This window comes from Panthera onca, chromosome B3 (assembly GCF_046562875.1).
Source record: "Panthera onca isolate mPanOnc1 chromosome B3, mPanOnc1 haplotype 2, whole genome shotgun sequence".
NCBI lineage: Eukaryota > Metazoa > Chordata > Mammalia > Carnivora > Felidae > Panthera > Panthera onca.
The window spans coordinates 69,796,832-69,809,598 of record NC_138344.1 but is presented as its reverse complement, the minus strand read 5'-3'; the positions used below and the strand labels follow the sequence as shown (position 1 = coordinate 69,809,598).

The window sequence follows — 12,767 nt, the reverse complement described above, 5'->3', positions numbered from 1 at the left end:
TAGGAAAATACATTACAATCCAGGCCTATCTCAAGAAACAAGAAAAATCCCAAATACAAAATCTAACAGCACACCTAAAGGAAATAGAAGCAGAACAGCAAAGACACCCCAAACCCAGCAGAAGAAGAGAAATAATAAAGATCAGAGCAGAAATAAACAATATAGAATCTAAAAAAACTGTAGAGCAGATCAACGAAACCAAGAGTTGGTTTTTTGAAAAAATAAACAAAATTGACAAACCTCTAGCCAGGCTTCTCAAAAAGAAAAGGGAGATGACCCAAATAGATAAATCATGAATGAAAATGGAATTATTACAACCAATCCCTCAGAGATACAAACAATTATCAGGGAATACTATGAAAAATTATATGCCAACAAATTGGACAACCTGGAAGAAATGGACAAATTCCTAAACACCCACACTCTTCCAAAACTCAATCAGGAGGAAATAGAAAGCTTGAGCAGACCCATAACCAGCGAAGAAATCGAATCGGTTATCAAAAATCTCCCAACAAAGAAGAGTCCAGGACCAGATGGCTTCCCAGGGGAGTTCTACCAGACGTTTAAAGCAGAGATAATACCTATCCTTCTCAAGCTATTCCAAGAAATAGAAAGGGAAGGAAAACTTCCAGACTCATTCTATGAAGCCAGTGTTACTTTGGTTCCTAAACCGGACAGAGACCCAGTAAAAAAAGAGAACTACAGGCCAATATCCCTGATGAATATGGATGCAAAAATTCTCAATAAGATACTAGCAAATCGAATTCAACAGCATATAAAAAGAATTATTCACCATGATCAAGTGGGATTCATTCCTGGGATGCAGGGCTGGTTCAACATTCGCAAATCAATCAACGTGATACATCACATTAATAAAAAAAAAAAAAGAGAAGAACCATATGATCCTGTCAATCGATGCAGAAAAGGCCTTTGACAAAATCCAGCACCCTTTCTTAATAAAAACCCTTGAGAAAATCGGGATAGAAGGAACATACTTAAACATCATAAAAGCCATTTATGAAAAGCCCACAGCTAACATCATCCTCAATGGGGAAAAACTGAGAGCTTTTTCCCTGAGATCAGGAACACGACAGGGATGCCCACTCTCACCGCTGTTGTTTAATACAGTCTTGGAAGTTCTAGCATCAGCAATCAGACAACAAAAGGAAATCAAAGGCATCAAAATTGGCAAAGATGAAGTCAAGCTTTCGCTTTTTGCAGATGACATGATATTATACATGGAAAATCCGATAGACTCCACCAAAAGTCTGCTAGAACTGATACATGAATTCAGCAAAGTTGCAGGATACAAAATCAATGTACAGAAATCAGTTGCATTCTTATACACTAACGATGAAGCAACAGAAAGACAAATAAAGAAACTGATCCCATTCACAATTGCACCAAGAAGCATAAAATACCTAGGAATAAATCTAACCAAAGATGTAAAAGATCTGTATGCTGAAAACTATAGAAAGCTTATGAAGGTAATTGAAGAAGATTTAAAGAAATGGAAAGACATTCCCTGCTCATGGATTGGAAGAATAAATATTGTCAAAATGTCAACACTACCCAAAGCTATCTACACATTCAATGCAATCCCAATCAAAATTGCACCAGCATTCTTCTCGAAACTAGAACAAGCAATCCTAAAATTCATATGGAACAACAAAAGGCCCCGAATAGCCACAGTAATTTTGAAGAAGAAGACCAAAGCAGGAGGCATCACAATCCCAGACTTTAGCCTCTACTACAAAGCTGTCATCATCAGACAGCATGGTATTGGCACAAAAACAGACACATAGACCAATGGAATAGAATAGAAACCCCAGAACTAGACCCACAAACGTATGGCCAACTCATCTTTGACAAAGCAGGAAAGAACATCCAATGGAAAAAAGACAGTCTCTTTAACAAATGGTGCTGGGAGAACTGGACAGCAACATGCAGAAGGTTGAAATTAGACCACCTTCTCACACCATTCACAAAAGTAAACTCAAAATGGATAAAGGACCTGAATGTGAGACAGGAAACCATCAAAACCCTAGAGGAGAAAGCAGGAAAAGTCCTCTCTGACCTCAGCCGTAGCAATCTCTTACTCAGCACATCCCCAAAGGCAAGGGAATTAAAAGCAAAAGTGTATTACTGGGACCTTATGAAAATAAAAAGCTTCTGCACAGCAAAGGAAACAACCAACAAAACTAAAAGGCAACCAACGGAATGGGAAAAGATATTTGCAAATGACATATCGGACAAAGGGCTAGTATCCAAAATCTATCAAGAGCTCACCAAACTCCACACCCAAAAAACAAATAACCCAGTGAAGAAATGGGCAGAAAACATGAATAGACACTTCTCTAAAGAAGACATCCGGATGGCCAACAGGCACATGAAAAGATGTTCAACGTCGCTCCTTATCAGGGAAATACAAATCAAAACCACACTCAGATATCACCTCACGCCAGTCAGAGTGGCCAAAATGAACAAATCAGGAGACTATAGATGCTGGAGAGGATGTGGAGAAACAGGAACCCTCTTGCACTGTTGGTGGGAATGCAAATTGGTGCAGCCGCTCTGGAAAGCAGTGTGGAGGTTCCTCAGAAAATTAAAAATAGACCTACCCTATGACCCAGCAATAGCACTGCTAGGAATTTATCCAAGGGATACAGGAGTACTGATGCATAGGGGCACCTGTACCCCAATGTTTATAGCGGCACTCTCAACAATAGCCAAATTATGGAAAGAGCCGAAATGTCCATCAACTGATGAATGGATAAAGAAATTGTGGTTTATATACACAATGGAATACTACGTGGCAATGAGAAAAAATGAAATATGGCCTTTTGTAGCAACATGGATGGAACTGGAGAGTGTGATGCTAAGTGAAATAAGCCATACAGAGAAAGACAGATACCATATGGTTTCACTCTTATGTGGATCCTGAGAAACATAACAGAAACCCATGGGGGAGGGGAAGGAAAAAAAAAAAAAAAAAGAGGTTAGAGTGGGAGAGAGCCAAAGCATTAGAGACTGTTAAAAACTGAGAACAAACTGAGGGTTGATGGGGGGTGGGAGGGAAGGCAGGGTGGGAGGGAGGGCAGGGCGGGTGATGGGTATTGAGGAGGGCACCTTTTGGGATGAGCACTGGGTGTTGTATGGAAACCAATTTGACAGTAAATTTCATATATTAAAAAATAAAAAAAAATAAAAAAATAAAAATAAAAAAAAAAAATAAAAACTGAGAACAAACTGAGGGTTGATGGGGGGTGGGAGGGAGGGCAGGGTGGGAGAGAGGGCAGGGTGGGTGATGGGTATTGAGGAGGGCACCTTTTGGGATGAGCACTGGGTGTTGTATGGAAACCAATTTGACAGTAATTTCATATATTAAAAAAAATATATATATATATATAAACCAAAAAAAAAAAAAAAAAAAAAAAAAAAACACCTCCCAAACTAAAACTCAGCTTGCAATGACTCAAATCCTGTAAATGCAATGGGAATAGTATTATTTCATAAGAAAGAAAAGGAAGAACCGGGCTAGTTACAAAAAAATGAGAACGAATCTTAAAGAACTTAGGAGTTAGATAGTCTGAAACAGAGTACAAACAAAAGTCAAAAGGTCAATCTTGTGAGACCAACCAGCTCTGTCCAGACAGAAAGGTGGCCTGGCCTAAGGATCCATTACTTTTCCACTTCTGATGGCAGGCCTATCCTCAAAGGCATCAAAATCTCATCTGATTATTTGAGTGTCCAGCTGACTCCTCTTACTCCAGTTCCCTCCTCATTAATGTCCTTACCATCAATTGACCTCTCATAAATTTCCCGTTAGTGAAATAAGTTAGGCTTACATGAAAGTTCAGACCACTTGCTGATCTTTTACAGCAAGTTAATCAATTGACATCTTGATATATGTATATTTCTATCTAGTATCAATTTATTTTGCATCAATCAGCATTCCCTTATGTAACACACTCAGACACTGAAGGGACCCAATTTTCAATTCTAGACCACAGTAAATTCATCAAGGTAATGTCTCCCAAGAGACAAGCAATTGTCCTTCTCTGGGAGCTACTGTTTTTCACACCACATGCTTTCTTCAACCAACCATAGGCAGCAACACAAACTCTCAGTTAAGATTTTTAAAGACCCTTGTTATTTTAATCTGGGACAACTCAGTGGTAGTAAGGTACGTGGAACCTGGTATTCAAACTATAGATATGTAATGTTACTTCAAGTCAGTAAGGAAATTTTGTAATACTTGTGTCATTTAAGAAATCCTTCTATAAATAATAAACCGACTACACACTTTCCTCATTGCCACTTTCATCTCTTTGTTCCTGAATGTATAGATGACTGAGTTAAAAAAAGGAGTGAGAACTGCATCAAAAACAGCAAGATTTTTGTCTAGGTGTGAGGTGGGGTGAGGCCAGATATAAACAAAGATGCAAGGGCCAAAGAACAGAATCACCACCATGACATGAGTTGACAAAGTGGAGAGGGCCTTAGTTGTGCCTGCTGAAGAGTGTTTCCGAACAGTGATCAGGATAGAAATGTACGAGACAATCAACATGAAGAATGATCCCAGAGATATGAACCCACTGTTGGCTATGACCATGAATTCTAGACGGTAGGTGTCTGTGCAGGCAAGTCTAATGAACCGAGGAAAGTCACAATAAAAGCTGTCTAACACATTAGGGCCACAGAATGGCAATGTTATTACAAAAACCAGTTGAATCACAGAGTGGGTCAAGCCAATTACCCAGGCAGCAACTGTAAGCAAAATACACATTTTTCGGTTCATAATAGTCAAATAGTGCAGAGGCTTGCATATGGCAACATATCTGTCAAAGGCCATGGCGATGAGCAGCACCATCTCCACGCCACCAATGACGTGGATGAAGAAGATTTGAGTGATGCAGCCACCAAAGGAGATGACTTTACGCTTTCTGAAAAGGTCATAAATCATCTTCGGAGAAATGACACAAGAAACTCCCAGGTCAATGAAGGAGAGGTTGGCCAACAGAAAGTACATGGGGGAGTGTAAGTGAGGGTCAGAAATCACAGTGAGCATTATGAGGGAGTTTCCCATCATGCTTGCCACATAAAACGTAGAGGAGAACACAAAGAGGAGAAGTTGGATCTCCCAGGAATCGGTGAGTCCCAGGAACACAAACTCTGACACCACAGAGTGATTTGCTCTATCCATTGATTTATCCGCTAGAATGTTTCCAGACAAAAGAAAATAACAAGAAACTAAAATGAGAATGTTAATAAAGTTCTACATTAAAATGATTAATTAATCAAGGCTATTCACATTGTGAAAACAAGGTATCCCCCAATTCCTTCTCAGGGTCATTATTAAATATGCATTTTACTGGGGTCACCAAAAGCAGTTGAGTCACTTCCACATACAATATTCCTAACACAATGGCTGCCAGGACTACAGACCTATAAACAAGAAAATGAAGCAAATATGAAAACATAGATGTATATAGCAAGGATCGGGAGGGGCAGGGAAGGTGGTGCAGTGCAACACAAACAGAAAAAGGAATAAGAGGTAAAGACTGCATATGCCAGAATTCACTGCTATTGCTTTTTTTTTAATATTTTAAGTTTATGCATTTATACTGAGAGAGACAGAGACAGCACCAGAGGGGGAGAGCAGAGAGAGAGGAAGAGAGAGACAGAGAAGGAGGGATGCGGGGGGAGGGGGGGGTTGGTAAGAGAGGCAGAAAGAGACAGAGAATCCCAAGCAGACTCCATGGTGCCAGCAAACAGCCTGATGCAGGACTTGAACCCACCAACCATGAGATCAAGACCTAAGCCAAACTCAGATGCTTAACTGACCGAGCCACCCAGGCACCACTCACTGGTAATATTTTAATTCTTTATACAATAATTCCTCAGTCATTCAAGTTGTCTTATTTCTTTTTCTTCTAATTTTTTTTAACGTTTATTTATTTTTGAGACAACGCGAGAGACAGAGGGCAAGCAGCAGAGGGGCAGACAGAGGGAGACACAGAATCTGAAGCAGGCTCCAGGCTCTGAACTGTCAGCCCAGAGCCCGATGCAGGGCTGGAACTCATGAACCGTGAGATCATGACCTGAGCCGAAGTTTGACGCTTAACCGACTGAGCCACTCAGGCGACCCTTAAGTTGTCTAATTTCTTACCCTCAACTCATCTCAGGCACATATTATGTCTCTTGTAGTAGGTCTTATACCACTACCTACAATCACTTTTGCAATTCACACTAAGCCCACAGGGTAGTGGCGAGCTAAGGAAACCAGACATAGGATACAGAGGTGACTTGGGTGTATGCCAGGACCAAGGGCAGAATAGATGTTGATGGCACAGAGTACTTGCATGAAACCCAGAAACTAGAAGTACCTAGAAAGATGGTTAGCAGGACTCGCCCGAGATGTGCAAGGAGAATGGGGTAGTCAGGGAAGTTAAGGAAGCCAATGCCATTTATCTGTCCAGAATCTTTATAATCTCTGAAGTTTGTGAACCTTGGTTATAGCTATTGGAGCCCTAAGCTTTAGGAGTTTGGATGAAGATATGCCCAGTAATGTCACAGTTACAACATAACCATTGACTCTCTCCCATCCTTCCATCAATCTTAGCTCTTTTATTTTTATCTCATCTCTTCCACTTCAATTATCTCAATTGTCTGAGACCCAATGCCAAGTCTGATGGTTCCCTACCCCTAATTTTGTGTGACTACATGAATCTCTCTACCTGTTACCCATTTTTTTCAGAGACTAAAATGTTGCCATGTAGGAGATATATTCCCTCGCCTGTGTGTCAAACTCTGAATCTCCAGCCCTCTAGTTCCCATAATACTTAGATTTGCTGCTAAAAGGTGACGTGATCTGAAAAAAAGAGGTAGGTTGCAGAATAAACAGTAAGGACTGGTAAAATAAAGATACATGCACAAAAAGCCTCATACCTGGAACCAAAAGGAAAGAGCAAGAAAAACCTAGCAATAGAAAAAAAAAAGGGATTCCAAAGCTTTTCCTTTTATTTAAAAAAAAATTTTAATCTTTATTTTTGAAGGAGAGAAACAGAGCGTGAGTGGGGGAGGGGCAGAGAGAAAGGGAGACGGAGTATCTGAAGCAGGCTCCAGGCTCCAAGCTGTCAGCACAGACCCAGCTGTGGGACTCATACTCATGAGCCATGAGATCTCGACCTGAGCCGAAGTAGGACGCCCCACAGACTGAGCCACCCAGGTGCCCCTTGTCCTTTAATATGTGTATTTATATATGCACACATGTGCACACCTCAGTTGTACATGATGAGTGAAATCATTCATAAAAATACCCCAGAGGCGTCTGGGTGGCTCAGTTGGTTAAGCATCCACAGCTCAGTTCATGGTCTCACAATTTACGAGTTCGAACTCTGTGCTGGAATCTGTGTCTCCCTTTCTTTATGCCCCTCCCCCACTCACATTGGTCTGTCACAAAAATAAATTATCATTAAAAATTATTACCCCACAACGCTCATTAATGACTACCTAGTCGATGCTAATCATTTACAAATGAGAAAACAGTAGTCCAGTGAGGAACAAACAACTAGTTACACAGAATCCAAATTTTCTAGTCTACATACGGCTTCTGACTCCATATGCTAGAAAAATCATAGAGAAGAGGTATGCCAAAGCTAGATCTACTTAGTCCTAAACAGTTCCATATGGTTATAAAGTGAAATTAAAAATCTATTTCCTTGGTTACACTAGCCACATTTCAAGTGCTCAATAGCCTCCTGTAGCTAGTGGTTATGTATAGGGTATTACAATAAAGAACATTTCCAAACCCTATCCATCCCTTAAAGGTAAATCAAAATTCCATTTCCTGTATGAATATTTTCCTAGTAATTATACTTTACATAAACGTCCTTTCTCTCTTATTCCTAGAAGTCAGGAAACTTCAATTTTAATTCAAAAATAATCATTCACCACATTAAAAATAAACCACAATATATAGCATCTTAGGAGACATTCCAGATGCCTACTTTTGGCCAAGAAGGACACACAAGAGTCTGTGAAATTCAGAGACATCTTTACAAAGCAGAAAGTGTTGTCAGTTTTGAAAAACCAGTAGGAGTTTAATAAGCTAAGAGGGGAAAGGAAAGCCTTTTGAGAAGAGATAATAACTGCTCTCTTATTAGAGCAAATCCTTTGCTACTAATCATAATTCCCCAATGGTTTCAATTTCTTTAACATTTTATTTCTTTTTGAAACAGAGAGCACCAGCGAAGGAGGGACAGAGAAAGAGGGGGAACAGAGGATCCAAAGTGGGCTCAGAGCCAGCAGCACAGAGCCCAATGTGGGGCTCGAACTCACGAACTGGGAGATCATGACCCGAGCCGAAATGAGACTCTCAACCGACTGAGCTACCCAGGGTGCCCCCTCAATGGTTTCAATTACAGATTTTCTCTCCTCAAATATAAGTTTGAAGAGGAAAAGGACCATTTCTTCTGGTTCTCGTGTTCCTAAAATACAAAATAAGTAGCAAGGATATCCTGATTATTTAGATAATAACACTTCTCTGAAGTACAACCATTTTCTCAAGTGCATCATTTTTCAGTTTCTGTTTTTCTCATCTACCATATTTTTCCATAAAGTCCAGCATGCATAAAGGAACTCTTCACATTCAAAACTAAGCATTAACATAGTTCCCAATCACTCCCTAAAGGATGCCTGGTATTCTTGCTATAAATTTCTACTTGGGAATAGGCAAGCCTCATCTCAACTCTTACAATGGTTCATGGTTTAACTTTATGAAGTTTTAGAAAACAAGAAGCAGCACGTAAAAGGAAAAGGAAGACCGGGCGTGAGGTGGCAGGTTCCAGTACAGCCAACATATCAGGAAATTTACAGTTTCTATTTTCCAGGCTTCACGATATAATTAGTAGTCATCTTCCATGCCACTGTTAAAGTCAGAAAAAAAATAATGATTTGTTTCACCATATTTTAAAAGTTTCTAAAATATTTAACGATGCAATCTTAGAGTTGGAAAAGTATACATTATTTTCATGGTGCATATTTACTAAGAACTTTCACACATTTGATGCTTGTAATTATCTGTAGGGGTGGATATATCTGATAGAATTGTTTTCATTTATAAATGAAAAATCTCAAATTCAAAAAAGTAACTTACCTAAAAACATAGTTACTTGGTTTGAAATCAAATACCAGGTCTTCTGATTCCAAATCCAGTGCTATCTTGGCTACATCAAGAAAATATGGATGTTTGCTCATGGTCTAAAACAATGATACCTCCTATAAACTTTAACCAAGAATACAAAAAAAAAAAAAAAAAGTACACCTTAAACTGGCACAATGTTATAGGTCATTATATTTCAGTAAATGTGGAAAATTCCATTTTATTCAGAAAAATATTCTATCCCACCCACATAAACATTTAATACATATATAAATTAACTTACCCAAGGTTTTATAGCTACAGAGACAAGATTTAAACCTACACATTAGTGTACAAGTTAAAGGAAAGGGAGAAAGGTGGTTGCTGACCAGAATGGGGGGAAAAAACCAAAATCCACCAAAGTTTTGGAGGTAGTCAGAGATTCACCAAAGTCTGCCCCATTTATTCGTAAAAAAGTCATGGTGATTGACAGACAAGAAATATCCCAGCTAGAGACAGAAACGTAGAAGCCATTCAAACTTTGAAGTCATGAGAAAGAAATATTTGCTCAAAGGATAACATATGAACAGATAAAAGAAAGCTAATGGAGGAAACATGCATGGCCAAAAAAGAACAAATACATAGTATTTGCCATCATCATTATTATATTACTAGTACTACTATTTTTACATATTATCTGCCTTTTATTTTTTTCATTTTTTTAATGTGTATTTATTTTTGACAGAGAGAGACAGAGAGAGAGAGACAGAGCATGAGCGTGGGAGGGGCAGAGAGAGGAGGAGACACAGAATCCAAAGCAGGCTCCAGGCTCTGACCTGTCAGCACAGGCTCCCCTATTATCTGCCTTTTAAAAGCCCTGCTTCTATATACAAAAATCAGGGAGATAGGAATGTCAAAAAATTAAGGAACGGCTCATTTTCACATGCTAACCAGTGATCAAATTGAGAAGACTAAGTAAAAGCCATAGATTTAGGGCTGAGCTATCACTGGTGCCATTCAAGAGAGCAGAGAAAATCAAAACAGAGAAAATCATGATTTTAGGGAGATAACCAATGGTGCCAAAGTGGAGAAAGTAAAATAGGAACTGACAAATAATGTCAATCATCTAGGGGAAGAGGTTTGGGAAGGGGGGAATGGGGAGATAAGGCAATATGCTATGTGCAGAAAATGTGTAGAGTGACAGATATCTACAGTAATGAGATAAAGAGGTTCCAAACAATTCTGAGGATCTGGATGAAGCTGGGTATCACAAACTTAGACAAAAGCCAGAGGAAATCTTTTTGTGACACCATTCAGAAATGTTCACGAACTGATACCCAGAATTTTAGAGCAGTGTATTTATTTGGCACAATAAGGAGAATGGGGTATCAAAACAGTCAGAGATCCTTTGTTCATTATTTTTGCTTCCTAAATTGTACATATGAGCGAGATCATGTGGCACTTGTCTTTCTCTTATTTTGCTTAGCATTATACTCTCTCAATCCATCCATGTTGTTGCAAATGGCAAGGTTTCATTCTTTTTATGGCTGAATAATATTCCATTGTGTATGTATTTACCATATCTTCTTTATCCATTCAGATATAGATAGACACTTTGTTTCCATAACTTGGCTATTGTAAATAATGCTGCAATAAACACAGGAGTGCATACATCCTTTTGACTCTTAACAATAGAGAACTCGCGGTTACCAGAGACGAGGTGGGTGAGGGGATGGGTGAATTAGGTGAAGGGGATTAAGCGTACACTTATCATGATGAGCACTGAGCAATGTACAGAACCTCTGAAACATGATATTGCACACCTAAACTGGAATTAAAATTACAAACTTGACAACAAACTAAACGCATTCCCTTGAAAAAAAGAGACAGAGAAAGAAAGAAAGAGACCCTTGGAGGCCTGAGGTCACAATGAAATTGTTTGACCAAATCACATACTGGGCAATGCAGCAAGCGGAGCCACAGATGAGCTGACAACTGGAGAAAACACAATACAGATCAGAGATAGTAAAGGCAGGTACAGTAATTGTAAGCCTGTGGCAACTCTATGCTTTACTCTTTCTCCCATATCTTCGTTCTCAAATCTGGATTCCCATTAAAAACCAACTTCAGTACAACATTATGACTATAGTTAACACTGCTCTATGATCTACAAGAAAATTGCTAAGGGAGTTAACCCTAAGAGTTCTCATCAAAAGGAAAAATTTTTCTTTTTATTTAACCTATGAAAAGATAGATATTAACTAAATCGACCGTGTTTGTCATTTCACAATATACATAAACCAATCCATCATATTCTACACCTTAAATTTATATAGTGATGTATATCAATTATTTCTGAATAAAGCTGGAAAAATCTATTTCACTTTCTTTCCCATACCTTTCTCTATACAGTTGCCCCAACTCTTCCCTCCTGTACAATTCCTGCTTCTGCTCATTTTCGTATACCCTTCCTCTCTGGAAGCATAGGAACCTGTGAAGGACGGTCTTCTTATAGAGTATGGTCCACCAACCCCTCCGCCCCTCTTCACCACCACCACCTACCTAATCTGTCAAAAGATCTCATAACATCAGGCTCAGGGAATCAGAGGAGTTCCACACACTGAATTTCCTCCCGTGCATAAGCATTGCCCATATCCTTCCACTCACCCTCCCTAGGACAAGAAGCTAAACAAAACTCTGCTATTTGGAGAAAGGCTCCTAATTTAGCTATAGCACAAGGTGGTGACCAAATGATGCATTAGAGTTCTGGGATTCTCAGCCTGAGGTCATGAGTCCAAGGGAACGGTCTCACAGGATTATCAGGGAGGGAGGAAAGAGGTGTAGGATTTTCTTATACAAAATAAAGAGCTACTAGTTTATTTATTACATCCTTTTTAGCTTTTTTATTATATAACCCAGGAAAATCTCTAATGAAAGGAAAAATGTATTTTATGTTTTTTAAATGGAAAAAAACTCAAAAATTTTCAAGAAAACAGTTGTAGAACTTAGAAATCTTGACACATTTTGTCAACGAAGTCTCTTTGTGTGTTCAAAGGTCCAAACAACAAATAAGAACAGCAAGCATGAATAAATGTGAAAGGCTCAGAATAATGAAGAAGGATGTGAACACTTGGGGTACAAACAGATTAGGACAGAAGGCAGAGAGTTGGAGATAGAGAGGTGTGGGCACACTTTCCTTCCCCCGGAAACAATAGGAAAACAACCCAAAGAATGGTCAGAGTGCAGCAAATTGGAAAAATAGAAGATAATTCAACCAAAAACTGTTAACACACACTTAAGTACATTAAGATTATTACATTCAAACTGACTCCCTGAATATAATTTTCTTGGATTTGAAATATATTAAATATGAAAAACATGAAAATAAAATACATTTTCAATAATAGCATACAAATTAACCATTACAGATACCTTCTTCTACTCTGGTAAATCAAATAAAAGCCGAACTAGTAGAAAACAAAAAATAGAATGAATTGACAGTTCATAAAGGAAGAAAAATTAAAAGGCCAATAAACATAGAAAAGTACAAAATTTGGAAGCAGAAAGTTGGTGTTTATCCTTTCCACACTACATGATGCCCAAGGCCATCCAAGGAGTATCT

The 12,767-nt window shown here is 38.8% G+C and overlaps 1 protein-coding gene and 1 long non-coding RNA gene across 3 annotated transcripts in view; one reads left to right on the top strand and one right to left on the bottom strand.

Annotated features, from left to right (window-relative positions):
• Positions 1 to 12,767, top strand: part of LOC144616550 (uncharacterized) — a 135,363-nt gene that overhangs the window by 83,035 nt on the left and 39,561 nt on the right. The gene's annotated exons all lie outside the window — the stretch shown is intronic.
• LOC145715530 (olfactory receptor 4F3/4F16/4F29-like) lies at positions 4,268 to 5,206 on the bottom strand. Its single transcript, XM_081795807.1, has one exon. It carries the CDS (start codon positions 5,204 to 5,206, stop codon positions 4,268 to 4,270), a length of 939 nt encoding a protein of 312 aa, XP_081651933.1.